This window comes from Filicampus tigris, chromosome 1, assembly GCF_054856515.1.
Source record: "Filicampus tigris isolate MCC_2025a chromosome 1, RoL_Ftig_1.0, whole genome shotgun sequence".
NCBI lineage: Eukaryota > Metazoa > Chordata > Actinopteri > Syngnathiformes > Syngnathidae > Filicampus > Filicampus tigris.
Genome location: NC_141217.1, coordinates 24158443 through 24178415, shown reverse-complemented (window position 1 = coordinate 24178415; position 19973 = coordinate 24158443). Strand labels below are relative to the sequence as shown.

The 19973-nt window shown below is 39.4% G+C and overlaps 2 protein-coding genes across 12 annotated transcripts in view; one reads left to right on the top strand and one right to left on the bottom strand.

Moving 5' to 3' along the window:
• Positions 1 to 10903, top strand: part of slco4a1 (solute carrier organic anion transporter family, member 4A1) — a 28250-nt gene extending 17347 nt beyond the window's left edge. For 6 of the 8 annotated variants that reach the window (XM_086028443.1, XM_086028434.1, XM_086028414.1 and 3 more), the window contains 9 exons: positions 743 to 864; positions 1109 to 1220; positions 3404 to 3558; positions 3759 to 4020; positions 4642 to 4807; positions 5437 to 5615; positions 5807 to 5871; positions 7046 to 7194; positions 7712 to 10903. In XM_086028443.1, the coding sequence (XP_085884569.1) occupies positions 743 to 864; positions 1109 to 1220; positions 3404 to 3558; positions 3759 to 4020; positions 4642 to 4807; positions 5437 to 5615; positions 5807 to 5871; positions 7046 to 7194; positions 7712 to 7870 (1369 nt within the window). In that variant the 3' untranslated portion in view covers positions 7871 to 10903. Of the gene's footprint in view, positions 1 to 742; positions 865 to 1108; positions 1221 to 3403; positions 3559 to 3758; positions 4021 to 4641; positions 4808 to 5436; positions 5616 to 5806; positions 5872 to 6840; positions 7195 to 7711 lie in introns of those variants that run through there. The other 2 variants (XM_086028462.1, XM_086028471.1) reach the window with 2 other exon arrangements.
• An 835-nt stretch (positions 10904 to 11738) lies between these two features.
• The window catches only part of kcnq2a (potassium voltage-gated channel, KQT-like subfamily, member 2a), a 32262-nt gene continuing 24027 nt past the window's right edge, over positions 11739 to 19973 (bottom strand). Inside the window, exons 12-17 of one of the 4 annotated variants that reach the window (XM_086028364.1) lie at positions 19220 to 19237; positions 18473 to 18578; positions 17862 to 17993; positions 16980 to 17048; positions 14821 to 14914; positions 11739 to 14720 (exon numbers count right to left, since the gene is read on the bottom strand). In XM_086028364.1, the coding sequence (XP_085884490.1) occupies positions 13899 to 14720; positions 14821 to 14914; positions 16980 to 17048; positions 17862 to 17993; positions 18473 to 18578; positions 19220 to 19237 (1241 nt within the window). In that variant the 3' untranslated portion in view covers positions 11739 to 13898. The remainder of the gene's footprint in view (positions 14721 to 14820; positions 14915 to 16979; positions 17049 to 17861; positions 17994 to 18472; positions 18579 to 19219; positions 19238 to 19973) is intronic. The other 3 variants (XM_086028372.1, XM_086028382.1, XM_086028390.1) reach the window with 3 other exon arrangements.

Sequence of the window (19973 nt, the reverse complement as noted above, 5' to 3'; positions counted from 1 at the left end):
TAATGCTCTAACTGTGCATCGTTACAATGGCTTACGATAATAAATAAAAAAGAATTTTTATGAATAAAATGTACGTCTTGTTTTTGATGAACACATAGGCCTACTATACCACTATTTTGATATTGGTTATGAGCAAAGTATTTTTTTAGGTGGTACATCGTAAAAAGATTGATTACATCAAGATTGGTGGTTAGCAAATCGGTCTCATATTTCTAAAGTTTTGGTTTGCATCTTGACTCTCTTCTGGTGTTGATAAAAATGCAAAACCTACACCATTTGTTAAAGAGAAATCAACCCAAGCATATTTTTTACAATATGTTCCCAGCAGGCCCACTAGTTGAAACACGGCATTCTGATTAATGTTGCGTTTGTGGAATAAGAGTTAAGCAGAAAAATGCACCCCTTTTTAGCCATCTCATGGGGCGGCCATTTTGTCATTTCTGTCGACTGAAAATGACATCACAACTGCTCAGGGATCAGGTAACGACCACTGCTCAGCTTCAGAAAAGAGGTCTGCCATGATTGGTTGTTACTTGAGCCCTGAGTAGTCGTGATGTCATTTTTAGTTGACAGAAGGGACAAAATGGCCGCTCCCAGAGATGGCTAAAAACGAGTGGATTAACTGTTATTCCACAAACTTGTTGCAACTAGTGGGCTTTGGATAGAAAATGTTCTTGAAAAAAATGTTTGGGTTGACTAAATAATTCCTCACTGTAATGTGCGCATGTATGTGTGGTAACAGGACAGAGATGACTCCAGAGAACCCTCTGTGGGTTGGCGCTTGGTGGATTGGCTTCCTACTCGGAGGAGCAGCAGCTCTGTTGGTGGCGTTCCCTATTCTGGGATACCCAAGGCAGCTGCCAGGTACTCGTAATGCACTTTCACAACTGGATATATGCACACACGTATTATATACATGTATTTAGTATACAGTTGAGACAAATGGCTAATGTATTGAGATTGAATTGTAATTGCTTAATAATTTGTTAGCATTTTCAAATGTCTTTTTAACATAATCCCCGCGAGATACATCTTTGTTATGCCTTGCTTGACATCATCATTGAATTTGGTTCTTTTTTTGGTCATATCTCACTCGGTCTGCCTCCAGGTTCTCAGGAGCACAAGGCCATGCGGGTGTCTGAGGCCCACCAGCTCAAAGATGGCAGTCACACCACAGCTTCAGACCCTCAGTTTGGCAAATCAGTCAAAGACATGCCAAGGTGAGTGTGGATCTACTCTGCAGCTTTTGGAAGTGTTCATATCCAGATGTGAACAAGTTTCTCTCAATATTTTTGGTTTGTATGTTATCAGGCTTACGTACAAATTATTCAACCCATTTCCCCCGATACTTGGTGAAAGAAATATTGGTGAATATCCAGATAAAAATGCAAAGACGGTAACCAAGAATATTTTCTCTTCTCACTGTTGGAGTAAAAATGTAATCCCCTCACTCACCCCAGGATGCAAATGGTAGTGACTTAAACAATAAGCATGTATCTCAAAATAATATACGGAAGGACAAACATAAATAGAGCACAATGTCGCGTAATTTTGTTAGACCCATTTTTATTGGAGAAATGTTCTGGTCCTTTTTTAACCCTGGCAAGGTCTCTGATCTATTGAGTCCCATTGTACCGGTAGTTGTTATTGCAACTTTTTAAAAAAATTTTTTTTCTTTAAATCATTTTTTCTAGCTTCTGATGGGCAAAACTGGACTGACAATTGGGGGTCATAGCGCCATCTGTTGCTTTGGCATGTGTTTGACGGTTTGCCTATTAAACTATTGTAAAATTCAATTTGGCCTGGTGTGGATTTAATTTTTTTTTTGTAACCCCTTTGAGGCAAAAAAAAGTTTTTTGGAAAAGTGTTATAAGAAAGAATCACACATGTTTGGACAACTCTAAAAGAAATTGCAGACATTATTAATATGTCAATGTATTCAAACATTTGCGGTTTTACAGAACGTTTCGAGATTTACATTATTTTAGATAATCCACAGTGGTTAAGCAGGGTACATTATGTAACATGAAAATCTCTTTCAATGTAGTATTATACAACTGTAACTGTACCAAGAATAGCTCAGCTGTTAGGATTAGAGCAGCAGGTTTTAATTAAAATGAAGTTTATTCACTTAGCTGAGCCTTAATCTCCAGTCCAGTTCACACCCATTTATCAAGCAACACAACACTTGGACGGCAGTGGTGACCTTTTGTAGCCGTTTTACTACCAGGAAATAAATGGCATACATGGCTGACAGAACATTTTTCAAAGTGATGTCAATCCTCTCATACGTTCATTGCTCATTAAAGTGGAACTCAACCCCAAATGATTCTTTACAAGAATGTTTTATGCAGGCTCACTAGCCAAAACATGGCATTCTGATTAATATTGCATTTGTGGAATATGAGTTAAGCAGCCACCCATTTTAGTCATCTCATGGGGCGGCCATTTTGTCACTTCTGTCGACTGAAAATTACATCACAGTTACTTAGGGCTCAGATGACGACCAATCATGGATCAGGTACAGAAAACAGGTGAGCCGTGATTGGTCGTTACCTGGTCGTCAGCTTGAGAAAAACGGTTTTATATATATAAATATATATATATATATATATATATATATATATATATATATATATATATATATATATATATATATATATATATATATACACACACACACTGGTGTCAGGCCAAAACCTCATAATTTTGGTGAATTTCATATTTCTTCAAAAATAAAAAAAAATTGACCAATCTAAAGTGTTGAAAATGGCTTGCTCTCTTTCACGATGCATTGCTAATGGTTGAAGAAACGTGACATTTTTGGTGTCTTGGAGGTACAAGGTTTTAGCCTGACGCCAGTGAGAGATATATATATATATATATATATATATATATATATATATATATATATATATATATATATATATATATATGTGTATATATATATATATATATATATATATATATATGTATATATATATATATATATATATGTATATGTATATATATATATATATATATATATATATGTATATATATATATATATATATATATATGTATATATATATATGTATATATATATATATATATACATATATATATACATATATATATATATATATACATATATATATATATATATATATATACATATATATATATATATATATATATATATATATATATATATATACATATATATATATATATATATATATATATATACATATATATATATATATATACATATATATATATATATATATACATATATATATATATATATATACATATATATATATATATATATATATATACATATATATATATATACATATATATATATGTATATATATATATATATAGTGACATCATGTGTGTACTGTCCTTATTTTCCAGATCTGTGCTGCTGCTCCTAAAGAATCCTACCTTCTTGTTTTTGTGCTTGGCTGGTGCTACGGAGGCCACCCTCATTGCTGGCATGTCTACGTTTGGTCCAAAATTCTTAGAGTCCCAGTACAGCCTCAGTGCATCTGAAGCTGCCACATGGTTTGGTGAGTCATGAACAAATGACTGAATGAATGAACAATTGGGGTGTTTGTGTTCAGTATTGCCTATACTTGAGAAAAAATACAATTTATTTGTATGCCACCCCTTTGTCTCTGTGAGCTATGGGGTGCGTCCCCTTTTAGCAGTATATACATAGCATTAGCATTCATTCTATGAGTGTTGTTTTCCTTTCTTCATTTTCCAGGCTACATGGTGGTACCCGCGGGAGGCGGGGGCACTTTCCTTGGGGGCTGTATCGTAAAGAAATGGAACCTCCGCTGTCGAGGCATCATTCGTTTCTGCATGCTTTGCGCCACAGTCAGTCTGATCACCATTTTCATCTTTCTCATCCACTGCCCCAATGTGCCCTTGGCCGGCATCACCGCTCCCTACCATTCTGCTGTCAAGAGCCCGGTGGACCAGTTCAAACAGCTTTATGACCAACCTAATCTGGGTCCAGGAAACAGGTACACAGATACTTGTATATATGTTAAAATTGTTGGGTCGTCATTGCAAAAAAAAAATAAAAAAGGAAAATAGCTGTCTCCTTTTCATGCTCAAAAGTACTGTTACACAGTGAAGGGTGAGACTGAACGCTAATGGTGGTCTAGCTCTGATTTGTTGTCTATTGTTCAAAGCTAACATCACCTATACCGATTTCTGGGTCAATTTCCATTAATTCCCACACATCTTAGATTCAATCAATGTTAAGAGCCAATTTACACAAGACTATTTTGAACTGAAAACAAATATAAGGGTGTAATTTTGGATTCATTTTGAATTTATTTTTATGACAATATAATTTCTGAGCCTGAAAATGCAACATAAATAAATAAATGCAACATAAACATCAAACATTAAACATACACATACCGACTAAATATTGAAAATGGTTCTCTATGAAAACAGAATTTGATACATCGCGGCAAAGCACACTTTGGGCGAAAGGACGTAAAAACCTCTGCTATTAAAAAAAACTAACCAGAAGTACATCTTGTCTGATAGTTTAGTTTATAGTTTAGGAGAAACGGACGCACCATTTAACCTTGTCTTCCTGTTCCATCCTGGCTGCTGGGTAATTCCTTCAGCAGCTCTTCTGTAACGGAGAGCTTGACTGTGGGCTGCAATGAAGGTTGTAGCTGTGTCTGGGAGCTGTATAACCCCGTTTGTGGTGCTGATAACATCATGTATTACTCCCCCTGCCATGCTGGCTGTACCTCCATCAACCACACAGAGGACTCCACGGGCAAAAAGGTAACAAGCACACCGATTTTACAGGACAGACGGGTTTTTTCAAAAGCGTCACTCAAAACATATCATCCATCCTGCTTACCCTGTTCAGGCTCAAAGGTGACCTGGAGCCTATTCCAGCTGACTTTGTGGGGAGGGAACACTGGAGCAGTGTTTCCCAACCACCGGGAAATGATCACATTTACGTAACTCATTCACTGACATTGACAAATTTATTTGTCTTTTAACAGTCCAGCCATTAAATCCCTGGAATCTTTTTTTTTTTTTTTTCAACTTTTTTCAAACGTTAGGGTAAAAGAGGGTGTGAAAATGCCTGGCAGTGAATGAGTTAATTCATCTGAAAATTATTTATTCACTGGGGGAAAAAAATGTATCTAACTGTACCAGCGACATATAAGTGACTGCCAGAGCAAATAAATGCTCTTCCAAAATGGCAGGTGGATGGCAAATATGTGTTCATCCGTTTTTTGCGACATATTTGTAAATGTGTCACATGACATCATTAAAAGTAACCCTGAACAGGTTAAACAGTATAGAAAATGGATCGAGTGCAAAACACTGTTTAGTGGTTTAAAAAAAATTCTTGGAGGATGATCCAGTGTGTCACATCGCATCCTGTGTCATGCGCTTAGGTGTACTCTGGATGCAGCTGTGTGGTGGTGGCTAATGCCTCCTTGGATCAGAATGGATTCGCTACGGCAGGAAAGTGTGGCAGCAGCTGCCAACACATGTCAGTCTTCCTCTCATCCTTCTTCATCATCATCTTCTTCACCTTCCTTTGTAGCATCCCGGCACTCACTGCCACACTCAGGTAAGGTAATCAAATGTTGAATTTTTCCCAGGAAACTGTCAATTTTGTTTTACCTTGGCAAGAGTCATAATGCTGTTTTCATTTGAGTTATTCAATTTATGATCTGTTTTGAAGGTGCGTATAGTGTAGACTTGCGCCACATCATACTATCGTGGTGTGTAATGATTCTAACTAGTATTGTACTGTTTTAGGTGTGTGCCCGACAGTCAGAGATCCTTTGGACTTGGCATTCAGTGGATTGTGGTACGCACATTTGGTAAGATTCATGTAAACTTTCAGATTTACTTTAATGGAGTCAGAGAACAATTTGTTTTTTTGTATCTAGGCTGACCTACAGTTCCCGAGTATAATTAGCTTTTCACTCAAGCTCATTACAACAAGGGTTACGGATGGTGTAGTGGTACACACGCCTGAGTTGTGTGCGGGCAGCGTGGGATCGGTTCCCGCTCACTGACGGTGTCTGTGTGTGGCCTGCTCTGTGGAAGATGACACACATCATTACAACAAATGAGCAGTGGTTAAGCTTCTTTTGATAAGTAAAAAAAAACATAAGAATCCAATGACTACATGTCCTGAATGCTATATCATACACTACAATACCCATTTATTTATATAGCGCATTTCACAACAGCTACAGCTGTAACAAAGACATTCGGTCTGCACGGAGGGGAGAAGAAAAGGAAGAAAGAGAAGGAGATGAAGTAAAAGAAGAAGGAACGCAAGCGTTTGACCGCGGGACATTTGAAACGGAGATGGGAGGTGCTTTGCTTGGTAGTAGACGACTGACAAAACAAAAAACAAAGGTTTTGACATTGTTTTGACAAACAATGTTTCTGTCTTGGTAAAGTTCAACAGCTGTAAAAAAAAAAAAAAAAACTAAAGAATAAAAGGGAAAACATAACAGGTTTAACAAGCTCCTCAACCGCGACGATAATCTTTTTACTCCATTTTGTGCTCTCCACAAGACCCGCCGAGTGTACAGGACGCTGTGTGTGACACGGTACTCCTTGATGTCGATTGGCTGCTGTGAGGCGAAGAGGGAAAAAAGTGCATTTGTTTAGTCGGGCCGAGTGGGCTTCGTTCCACATCCCACCGTTCCAAACGCATCATCCACGCCGCCCCGCGCTAACTACATTGACTTCAATTGATCGCGCCGCTGATGTAGCAGCACTGAAAATGCTCCTGCGCAATTTGTTTCTCCACACATGGCCTGAGGGTGTTCCAGTCGGAGCTCCGGAAGAGGAGGGGAAACCTGCTAGCCAATCAGAAACTCAAAGGGCTGACCAATGGAAGCGCTCCCTGGACCGAGTGTCTCCGCCCATCCGTTCAGAGACCGACGTGTCAAAACTTGAAACTTAATTGCGGCTGTGTGATTTTGACTTTTGCCATTCAGATGTTTGTCTAATCTGTCAATTGGTGTTTCATCACAGGTGGTATTCCTGGACCCATCGCATTTGGCTCCATGATTGACCTTTCCTGCCTGCTGTGGCAGGATCAGTGTGGAGAGCAGGGCTCCTGCTACATCTATCAGAACACAGCCATGAGCCAATACACGCTCTTTGCTGGCATCCTTTATAAGGTAAATCCTGACACATCAGTGCTCGTCATTTTCTTATATCGGCGCATCATTTATATGTGAAATACATCACTCAAGAGACTGTATGAATTTTACACCCAATTGTGGGTTTTACCTAGGCAAACATTAAGCATTTGGCATGGTGTCAGGAAGACACAGTGTTACTGTCCAAAGAGTGTCAGCTTTCTCTTCCACTGTCACTGTTAAAACAGCACAGACGTCAAAAATCAAGAAAACAGCGCCCCCTGGCCCCCTGACGCTCCAATGACAGTATGAAACACAATAGAAAGAACTTTATGTACCTATGAATTAATTTTGCAGTCTCAACAGTACTCGGTATTGAGTACACAATGAATATTAGACATTGACATCTGATGGGGCAGTGAGCGATTGTAATGTATGTATTTTTTGTGTGGCGCTATTTTACATTTCCATAGTAAAGCCATAAATACTACACAGTTTACAATTGACTAAACCGCTTGGTGGAAACATGGCCGAGTTGACATTTTGTTGTGTTTAGGTTTTGGGGACAATCTTCTTCTTGCTGGCCAGCATCTTGTACAAGCCTCCTCCGGAGTCGCCTAAAAGCAGTGACCACGAAACCTGCGACAAGAGCGACTTTCCTGTGAAAGACCTTGCTGCAGACGGTGTCATCGTCAACCCGCATGCCAGGTTTTGACAAGACGCTTTCATCTGCGCAGTGTAGGTTTAAGTGGCCGGTGCTTCTTTGATACCTTCAGCCATAGGGAGGCTATTGTTCCCCAACACTTAAGCATAACCTATCTCTGTTCTTTGTAATCAGTTTCACATTTATACATCACCTTCAAATGAGTGACAAAGTAAAGGGAAATGACTTCACGTAATTTCCGGACTATAATGTGCACCTGATTAAAAGCGCAACCGCTAAATTTTGCTAAAAAACAAGCAAACGTGTATGGCAGCATGAAGCTCATTAGTAAAAATACATAAGTTGCAGGGTTTAAAGCGTGGTGGAAAAAGTAGCGGCTGTAGACCGGAAATTACGGTACTTACAGATGATTTTATTGCACCGGTGTCAAACTCAAGGCCCGGGGGCCAGATCCGGCGCATCTCATGTGGCCCGCAAAAGCAATCAAAAACAATATATAATAATTTTAAGATATTGTAAGCATTTTTTTTTTGTTACCAAGCCACTTTACAGTGACTGGAACAATTATTGTACTTGACTATTGATTTCAAAATGAATTATTCTTCAATTTGTTGTGTATATGTAATATGTGGCAATTACATGCGGCTTCTCAGTCATAACAGCTCTCTGAGGGAAACCGTACCTTCAATGCGGCCCGTGACAAAAATGAGTTTGACGCCCCCTGTTTTATGTAAACGATGAAGATTGCATGAATACTTACAAGAGAATCTTCAGTCCCGGGAAGTGGCCAGACTGCATAGGATATAGTCCAGGTCCATATACGCATCCATCATAATCCTTCTCCGACAGAATCAGAATACAGTGGAACCTCGAGTTACAAATGTCCGTTTTTCACGAACAAATTGGGATAAGCACAAAAGTGTCTTACAAAAATGACCTCTATTTATGCACAATTTTCAGTCTTGGCATGGACGAGCGGATTGGATATATGTTGTGCTTTTTCTCGCGCTGTTTACTGCTGTAAACCGAAAACTAGTTCTTACCCTCCGTGGCAAAGGGCGGTAAGCAGTTTAGGCAGAAGCTCCACCTAAGCATCAACCAATCACAAATGATTGATGTGGTAGCCTAAACAAAATTATTTTATTTTTGTCAGAAAATCCTATTTACAGTGCAAGTTATTGAAAATGTTAAGTTGTTGAAATGTAGCATCTCTTTAAGACACCGAATGTTAAGTTATTCAAATGTAGCGTCTCTTTAAGACACCAAACGGTTAATTTTGTGGAAATTCCACTTATGTACAGTATGTTCGGCCAATTACGAATGCCAGAAGCAGCCGCGTTATGAATGAATGCGGTAGGTCCCATGTTGATACGTTTGAACTTTTATGAAACAAGTAAGCAAAACACTTAACAGTCTCCTAAGAAAAGGGAACTGCTAAATGGAATGTAGCCAGGCTGTATGCATCACGCAAGACAACGTAGGCACCGGTACTGTCTCGTTGTTGTTGTTGTTGTTTGCACTTGAAAAAGAGCTCGCTGGTGATAGTGTGAGTGAGGCAATCAAAAATATTCTTAAATATAATCAAAAGAAATCTGTACTGAATTATTAAATGACAATTTTTGGAACAGAAAAGGACAACAAGTTTCTTTGGACCAATTTGCCAATTTCAACCATTGAATTAGAAACAAACAATTTTTAAAAATATACTTTTTTAAGGGTCTTATTTCTTTATAAAAGTCTGTTTTCATATTTTTCTATATTGTGTATGTATTTCTATCCTCACACTGATAAAAAAAAGAAAAGAAAAAAGGACAACCCCCCCAAAAAAACTCAAATTTTGGGGCTGAAATGAATTAATGGCATTCCCATTCATTTCAAATGACGTCACATACCCAATTAAGTTTGTAACTCGAGGTTCAACTGTGTTTTCAAATTGATGGTGGCCTCGGTAGCAAACAACTGAAGTCTGATTACCAGCCCATGTCTCAGAAAGTCCCTAAAACATTTGATGATAGTAATGTACAGTATCATAGCAAGAATCCCATCCCAAGTATCCGAACATCACCCCCTCTTCAAGATTCTAAACAATGTAGTAATCCAATAGATCTGAAGTACTTTAAAAGGTGCATGAGAAAGATCCATACTGACTTTGAACTTGGACATGATGACTGAGGTAACTCGGGTCTTCTGATATAGTTTTGCATGACATGCGTAAAGTATGAAGCATTTACTGCTTGCGAAGGCAAAGCAAAGCTATCCATTTGCATCTTTTGTCTATGCCTCAGTGCCAGACGATACTGTAGTCACACTTCCCTTAACTGCTCCGCGCAAATAAAGCCATGACTTGGACGCTCAGTGTCTTCCAAATCATTTTTTGTCACTTTCATACGATATGAAAGCATTTGGAAAGGTTGGGTGACCACAGCAGTTCAAACATGCAATCAAAACTGAAAAGCACATTTGTATTTATGATGATGATCTATTTGAAGACGTGGCGGTGAGATTGACAGCCACTTGCTGTTGCTGAAATCATAAACCACCATTGTTTAAAAGGTTTCTCTCATTTTGGTTCATTATTTGGGTTTGATTTGCCCTACTCAGCAGAGTGAAGAGGTAAAGGCTCATTAGGTTCTCCTTGACGCCCTTCGAACCACAGAAACTGCACTTTAATAATAATTTTAAAAAGCATATTTGAAAAATTGCAATGGGAGTTTATTGCAGCTTCTTCACAGCAATAGAAATGTGATTACAAATGTGGCTTTATACTTCTTCACTGCTGTACCAAATGCAAATGTATGTTTTGTATTGTATACCACATTTTCAGTACAATCATTGTTTAATGTTCGAATGAATTCTGCTTTCATTCCCCTCTATCTGTTGTTGACAAAGATAATGTCTCTTGTTGTTCTGGATGGACTAACTATTGTACTTTGCCAGTGTTGTACTTAACAGCTAGCTGTGCTTTTCTGACTTTTCTTTTTTAAATGTACTAAATGTTTTTTAAGGAAGCTGAATTTGGATATATTTTTATGCGCTGTTTCAAATGTGTCAAGTGTTTTATAAGTAAAGCTTCAGATAAAATTGTCTCGGGGTCTTTTTTTGTGGGAGCTCTTATTTTAACAGTATGAAATAAAGATTTGTAAATCTGGATACATTTCATTTTTAGAATACAACAGTTGAGTTACAAGTTTTGTACAAAACAACCCCAAAAAAATAGATTTGTACAAAACAACGCAAGTAGGTTGGTCAAATTGACCCAATTAGTGGCTCAGTTCATTTTGACCCAAAATTGTGTTATTTTTAACTCAACTGTTTTTAGTGTGCAATCACTTTTTTTGCAAGCAAGCAACATTGCTATTTTGTAATGTCAATAGACACACCTTGGACCATCATTTGACTTATTAACAATACAACCAAATCCAATTCAACTAAAGAAAATACTGACGTTATCGTGGACCAGACATCATGTAGGTCAGAGTTTTAAACCTGATTAGTTCACTCGTGATTGTGAAGGCCCTGCACGGATTAGAATGACATGACAGTCCATAGAGGCTGAAATGAAATCTGATTGGACGGCAAATCCAACAGCCACATGCACACATTGAAATCAGTACAGCCAAGAGGAAAGCTACGGAATAAGGGGATGAATGAATAAAATATCACATCTATTAGGAGGAACAGTAGGTCAGTCAGTGCTTTTGATCAGGCTTGACTGGACCTCTCAACCCATCAATGACTGAGGTGAAGGACGTCACAAATTAGCTTCAGTGGTGTATTCAACACTAAAGTAGTCTGCAGCCGTCTGTAATCTGTTCCTCTGAAACGAATGCCCCCTCTATTACATCATTGTAAGCCATCAATGTAAAGAAGAAGCAACCCATTTTGGAGATGTACAAAAGTTTATTATTGAAGAGGAAGGTACAATTACATGAAGGTGTTGAGTCGGTTCTTTGGCTGGTAGCACACATGCCAGGGAAATGCTTTCTTTTTATTTATCAGAAATGTGGATTGTGGATCCTGTGAACTATATCTCTACGAAGTGTTATTGAATGTGTGTTGTGTTCATGTTACTGTGTTAAGCGTGCAGTTGAGCTGCTTTGTTGTGAATGAGGTTTGAACATGCTTTGTCTCCTTACATCCCATGCTTTTAGTGCTACCGTGAAGGATTTTTTAATTTGCAACAACTGCCCACATTGGAAATTTACTTTCAGATGCCAGTTATTTTGGAACCAATAAATCATTACTGTGAAATAAGGCCATATCGATTTTTTATTTGAAGGATGAAATGCCTTGTTGGCTGCATTTTATTGCATATTCTCTAGAGCATCTTACCGAATGGATGCATGGAAGGCAAAATGAGGTCTGAAAACCATAATGTATAAGACTTTTTTTTTTACTCAATCCAACAAGAAGAAAGAACATGAAGAAGAAGCAGTACTCTACATGCAGCACAATTTAAAATAATCTGCAATCTCTTATCTAAAATGTCTATAGGGGCTCCTGAAATCAACGATTTACATGCCATGCAGGGGCCTCATAAATAGCCAAATAAATGATGGAGCTCCTCTGTAATATTTGGGAAAAGGCGGGCTGAATAATGACACTGAAAATCCCACATTTTTAATCTGCAATTGATGTATTTTAGCGAATGTTTCTAAATTAGCTAACGTTATCAAACCACTATTCTACTGACACAATGACACGCACTAATCACAATTATCATCATGTTTGCTTTTTGGAAAGCACGATTGAGGATGTTTTTTCCTTTTTTTTTTTAAATGTGTGCGAAAGCCAGAGTCCGCAGGTACGAATGTGAGTGTGAATGGTAGTTTGTCTATAAATGCCCTGCTATTGGCTGGCAACCAGGCCAAGGTGTAACTCGCCTCTTGGCCAAAGTCAGCTGAGGATCCAGCATGCCCAAGACCCTACTAACCATAACTGATATAGAAAATGGATAGTTACATTTTGTTATTATTTTTCTGCTGTCATCAAAAGTGTTTTGATTTCATTTGTCCAGTTGCTATGCTAACAGTAAACTACTTTAATGTTCCTGAATATGACCAACCATACCATTTTACATTCCGGGGTAGGGGCATGGCATAAAAAATTAGCAAAGCGAATGAAAAGTGAAAATATGTATTCCTCTAATCCTTCTTCTTTTTTTTTTTTTTAATCTGGAATTTCTCCTGAAAAGTATTGTGTTCTTCCTTGCTACAATATGTATACGTGGGGTGTTCAGTGTAGGGGTTTGATGAAAAGAAAAAAAAAAAGATGTATTGGAATAAGGCTGTAACACACCAAATTGTGGACAAAGTTCCTGATGCACTGTACATGTGCCACAACTCCACTTTACACAATTTGTGCATTTGTTTTACAAAACAAAAAACAGGGGACCAAAATAATTCCATACTCATACTTTTACAATAAGTGTTTAAATTCCTTCCTTGAAGCTTTAACACAAAATACAATTAAATACTTCAAATGAAAGCAATCACGATTTATGCAATGCAGTAAAGCTCAGGTGTCAAACTTAATGCCCGGGGCCCAGATTCGGCCCTCCACATCATTTTATTTGGCCCGCAAAGGCTAATAATGTGCGTCAAATTCATGTATCTTGCTAAAATATCGAAAATTGCAAGTTGTCTTTTTGACTTTTAATAACATTGAGATATTGCAAGCACTTTTTGCTACCCCCGACTCCCTTTAAAAATAAATTGAAAAATAGTTGAACACTTTTTGACTGGCCTCTGATTTCTAAATGAGTTATCTATAAATTTGTTGTATATATGTGCTAATTTAAAATCGATAATCCATTTGTATGGGTTCACAGTCATAATGGCCATCCAAGGAAAGCCATACTGTAAATACAGCGTGGCCCATGACAAAAATGAATTTGACACCCCTGTATTAAAGCATTGCTGGCCGTGTTACGGTATATCCCAGACAAATACTGTGTTCCGAGGGCATATTGTTTCCGCGTCCAGTCGTAATTCATTGAATCAAAATCATGAGCAACATTGGCTTCTGGGTCACGTGACCATTTTGGCGTCTTTGCCAAGCAAGGCCGCGGTGGGCGGAGCTACTTGAGTCCGGGCCATCCTCTTTCCCCACAGGAGGCCTCGCCAGTGAAGGACAGGGGCGAGGGAGCGTAGAGGTCCGAGTCTGTGTCGGATTCGCCCTCCGCTAGGAATGGCCTCACCTTGGCACAGAGTGGAGGTGGGGCTCCGGCTTCAGTCCCTGCTGTGGACCCTCCTCCGCCGCCGCCACCGGAGCCTGGAAAGAAAGACACCCCGAAAAAGTCCTCCTTGGCCTGAGAGATGCTGAAGCCACTGAAGGAGCGCTCCAGCTCCTCGTGGTCCACGGACGGAATGGAGAGGGAGGTGTCGCTCCCAGCATTGGCGGCCTCCTGCGGACGACGCCTCTGCCGCCGGTGACGTCTCCTGCTCAGGGAACCGCTCTCTTGGCTCGAACGGTCATGGAGCGGGGCGGGCGGAGGGGGAAGGCGGAACAGTCGTGGGGAATCGCTGCCGCAGACGGGCGACGGGGTATTGGCCACGCTGCTGTTCCAGGCCGGCTGGCTGACGGGGTGCTGCAGCTGATGCTGCCACGAGGTAGAAGGGCGACTGTGACTACAAGAGGGGGAACCCACTGATCCCGACACATGCGCCTCCGATAAAGGGTCTTTCTGCTCTAAAGCCCCCTCATTGCACAAGAAGTCCTTCGTCTCCCGTTCCTCCTTGTCCATCCCCTCCTTCTCCTTGCTCTCCACTGGGCTGTGGTAAGGCGGCGCCGGATATGGTTCTTTGGAGTTAAAAAAGGCCTCAGTCTCAGAGCGAGGGATGCCCATGCGCTGAATGTACACATGGACCAGAAAATCCAGCTTTCTGTCCATGCAGACCACCTGCGGGCAGAAGGAAAGCACACCAAAACAGGCCGGATTGGAGGAAACACGCGAGAAGAAGCACCGATCCATCCAGCCATTGTAGAGCCGCCGTCCTCACCTGTTTCTCAACTTTGACCAGACGTCCCATCATGCTCGGGTCCTCCGCAGCCTCCGCCTCACCTTTTGAACCTTTACCCACTATTTGGTCAACTCTAGCATTAGAAAATGTCAGATCTGAGGTTACAAATACTGTACAGTTCTGTAACATACAGCAAGGTAAAAGGTCATTTGTGGATTTTCTGCTCTCCAAGAATGCCAAAACGTCAAACGTCTACTCTCCAAAATTAGTGAGTTTCCCAAAACTTGGAAATGCACAATTTTAATAAACAAAAGGTGTTAATACTGCAAGTTTCCATGTTCAAGTTAAAAAACAAAAGCATTATGGTTTTGAGTGGATCTCTGCTCATATTTGTAAACAGAAAATTCCACAAAGACTACCTTTGAAAAACACAAAATGTGACTTACTTTTTATATGGTAAATATTTGAAAACAGAATTGAATTTGATGATGTCATGCTAACGATGAATAAACAGATAAAAATGACTGGAAACAACAGTGGAACCTCTAAATTCAGGTTCCCCTATAGTCGCACAGTTCGTCCATCCATCCATTATCGATACCGCTTGTCCTCACAAGGGTCGCGGGGAGTGTTGGAGCCTATCCCAGCTGTCTTCGGGCAGTAGGCGGGGAACACCCTGAATTGGTTGCCAGCCAATTGCAGGGCACACAGAAACAAACAAACATCCGCACTCACAATCGCAATTGTCGCAAACCAGCAGTTGTGCTCCTTCAAGCGTTTTCAAAGATCCGAACGTGAGACCATTTAGGTGAGTGTGATTTGTGATTGGAGACCTTGCCGTGTCTCTGCTGGATGAAAGCCTGAGCAAAACAGTAGTTGTCTGCCAAATTCTTATATTTTTGAATTAAATTCATTCATGGATTATTTTCGCAATAAACAGGCTCTTGATCAACCGCCACAGATCTTTTTTTTTTTGTCATCTAAGGAGATGTTACAGTATAATGTCTGCCTTTCCGGTCTTACAGAAGGCATTTGATGAATTTTCCGATTGCTGACATGAGAAGTTAGTCTGTTGGCAGCACTGATCTCCTTTTTTTGTTCATGCCAAAACATGCGACTGGCCATTCAGCGATCTCAACTGTAATCGTCATTTTGGAGTGGTTCAGTTAACACATTGATGAGTTGGCTCAACCCCTCATGGTGGCAGTTAACATGGCACAAATAAAAAAATATATAAGTACATTTCTAAACATGAATACTCTGAAGTTGACCAGCAATTCAGAAGAAATTGCTGGACTTTTGAGGTTCCACTGTATGTGAAAATGAAGTGAGCACACCCAAAAGTGTAATGTATTGATCTGAATTGTGTATACATGCATAACATACAACCAATCACTATTGTATAGTGCCGAGTGAGAGAATAGGGCTGTGGCCCAAAATGCAACACGATGCATTCAACATGTTCTCACAAGAATTTTGTAGGAAATCGTACAAAAAATGAGGACTACCTAACATCAACAAAATGGCTATTCTAGGACTATTTAAATAGGAGTATTTAACAGGGCAGGCTAAAAAAGCTGATTCAGCAACACACTCCACACAACTACAGTGGCGACTATGCATGCACTCAGAACATACCATTTTTAAAACATAATTTAAAAGCAAGGATTCCCATATTTTACTTTGCCTGTTCACCAATTAATTGTAATTATTAAAAACTTTCAATTTATACCAAATTTGGATACTTTGTTAGCGTTTTTTTCTTAATGATTAAAAATAAACTTTTTAAGCAGTCCCAAAAATCAAACAATTTTTGTACAGTATCATCCTAAAAAAAACGTGAGAACGTGCTCTTGCATACTTATTTGTGGTTCCATGCGTCATTAACATTTCATCCTGTTGGTGGGGTGCTTTTTCCATCTGTCTCTCCAGTTTGACACCAAGCAAAGGACCCCCATCTGAGAGAGGCCACGGTCACATGACTCATTGCTTTGATTTTTGTCCATATTCATCTTTGTTACTTTGTGTCTGCATGCATTCTCTATCTGAATGAAATATACTGTACAAGTGGCTTGAACTCAAAAGGGGGTCTTTCTGTCAAAATATTAAGATAGGTTAGCATCTAATGTAGCTGCGTCAACATTGAGGACAAAGCTTGCAAAATGATCACTCTAGATGTACAAGTCTATTGACCTAACCTAGGACCTTCAGTGGACTTCTTATGGCGAGGTGTTGATGGGGGAGGGGCCCCAACAATCATATCTATCCTGGCAAGGCACACAGAGACGATATGAGCGCAATCCAGAAATGAAGCCATGTGGGAAATCTTCGCTTTCAATATATTCCCAACACAAAAGACATACAGTGAGTCAGGTAAGGAAGTCTGCATGAAAGTGCAGACAAACTATCACTATTCAGGCAACCCAAACACAGCATGTTTGTTGAGCAATTAACGTTGCATCATCAAAGAGGCCAGGCCATTTTCAACACTTTAGAGTGGTCAATAAGTTGTGGGAAAAAAATTAAATTAAATTAAAAAAAAAAATAATAATAATAATAATAATAATAACAACGGACTCATGTGCAGACTGTCCAATAGTACCGATTAGTGAAAAATATGACAACGATAAAATGCGGACATCAGCGGTTTCTGCTCGACAGCAACAGTATGTGTTTTCCTGTTGGAATATACTGAATATATTGTTTATGGAAGATCTTTAGTGGACAGAAACATGACATCTTGTGCAGGAAAGGCTGCTGCAAACAACGACATGTTGCAATCCGAGATTAGAATGAGTGAATTGTACTTTTTACAATGTCACTAATGTAAAGAACTGAATACAACACATGTCTGATTAATGAAACAGGCAAAATGGCTTATGTGCACATGTGTGTAGACAGTAAACATGGCCTATATCAAATAACACTATCATCGTCATTTCACAAAGATGTTGACCTCAGTGACTAGAAGAGTCTACGTTTCATACTGGACATAGCATAACCTGAGAGATGCTTGTGTGCATTCTTCAGCCTGGGTTGAGGATTCTCAGGTTTGCCCTGGACAGTGAATGTGTGCTTGCCTGGATTGAAGGTTCTTGATGCGGGTCAGCATGTCCAAGTGACCTGCAGAGTACTGCTCGATCACATCCATGACATCATACGGTCGTAGGCTTTCCTTGAATCTTCTTTTTGACACCAGGAAAGTCATGATGCTGAGGGAAGACACATATTTCCTCATTCAGCGTTGCACTGCCCTCCAACAGTATTTGAATAGTCAGGCAATGCTTCACTTTTGCTGAGGGAAAACATTTTTATATTTAAAGATGAATATGAAACAAGAGATCAACATTTCAGCTTTTACGCCAAGGTATTTACATCTGGAGCAGATACACAACTTCAAAGACATCACCTTTTGTTTCAATCACCTCTTAAAAGAATGATCAGAATAATTCAAACACTAAACTATAATTTAAAAAATATGATGTAAAAATACAAAGGAAATGTAAAATATAATGTAAGAAAAATTGTTCCTATACAAAATAGAATAGAAGATTTTTTTTTTTAAGATTTTTTGTTTGAGTGCATGCCGAAACTTGCTTGCCCGGATGAAAACAGAATGCTACGAACAACACCTTGGACATTTCCCGGGTGAAGCTAACGTAGCAGAAGAGAACCGAATGTGAGCTCTTACCATATTGCTCGTATTGCTACTCTTAGCCCCGGCGGCAATTCTGGAGCGAGAAACTCACAGTGACAACTCTTGTCGTCGCCAATGTCCTCTCCTGGAAAGCTCGCCTCTACAGAACAAAGAGAAGGACACTTTCAAAAAAAAGATGACTTTGGCCCGCCCACTACCTGCATCAAGAGAAGCAAAGCAAAGCTGTTGCTTTTGTCTTTGACAGAGAATTGAATGATAAGTGATTTTAGTAGCACGTTTGTGAGCAACGTGTGTAGGCTTTGTGAAACAGAATAAAATCAGTGCAGAATCAAAGGCTTGGACAGACGGCGTGAAGCTCCGTTGAAACCTTTGACAAGTACTCGGAAAGTAATTATTAAATTCAGTTGAGCCAGGTGGTGTTTTGATGGATTTGACGGCAGTCAGGCAAAGGTCTCGAGACTTGACCGCTGTTGACAGATGTGAGCAAGGAAAGTGAGGACTATTCATGCAAAATGGCGACCCGGGCAATTTGGAGGCATTTTCCCTTTTATCTTGACACCACTTGACTTGAACCCACTGTTAACTTACGAAGCGACTCCCACCGTCAATGGCAATTTGTTCACTTGAAATTTTCTGGGGCAAAAAGGCAAATATGAAAGGGGTTCATGTCAAGTGAAAAAAATCTCAGCAGATTTCAGCATGCATGTTTTCCAAATAGATGAAGCTTGTCTTGACGACTATCCCCCATATAAGCCAACCAAAAATATCCCAATGTCTTACTTATTAAACCTTCAATTGCTGCAAGGAGAGAGAAAGGGAAGACATGGAAAGCAATTTATTATGGATTCAAGTGAGAACATCGGCAAGAGACAAATGTGACAAACAGTTCGGATTGGAATTCCCTGGCAAACAAGCTGCACATATGAGACCACAATGAATAGAATATCATTTTTATATTTCAGGCAACTAATGTAAATTACAAATATGTCATCAATTGAATTCTTTGGTGAAACCATTCAGACGGTGATGGTTGTGGATGTACTGTATCGAGTATACTGTAGCGTTAATTAGAGAAATTGGCTATGGTGACGAACTCTTCATTTACTATAAAGTGACAGCAGAAATATGAAGGCGAAAAATCTATTTTATACGCCACTGAATGGAATGTGACTGCTATTGGGCCAGCCAGTAATAAATATTGTCGACAGATGACTGCACTGCAACGCCTGCATGACAAAGCACCCGCTGAACAAAAAGATTCCAAATACTGTATTGTAATTCCATTAGCACTTCCTGATTACTTATTGACCTACAAGTGCCTTCAAGAGGCACCTTCCTTATTTTCCGATGATGTCTTCTGTGCTACCATCACAGAATCTGGTTCGATTATTTTGTTAGTCAACCTCAGTTGTACTTGTCTTTTAACCCAAAACACTCAAATCTCGAATTATCTTTCTAGTAGTGTAGTAGTGTTGACATAATTAAACACATTGAATGCAAATAATTAAACCTTAAACCTTTGTTTGATTAAGTT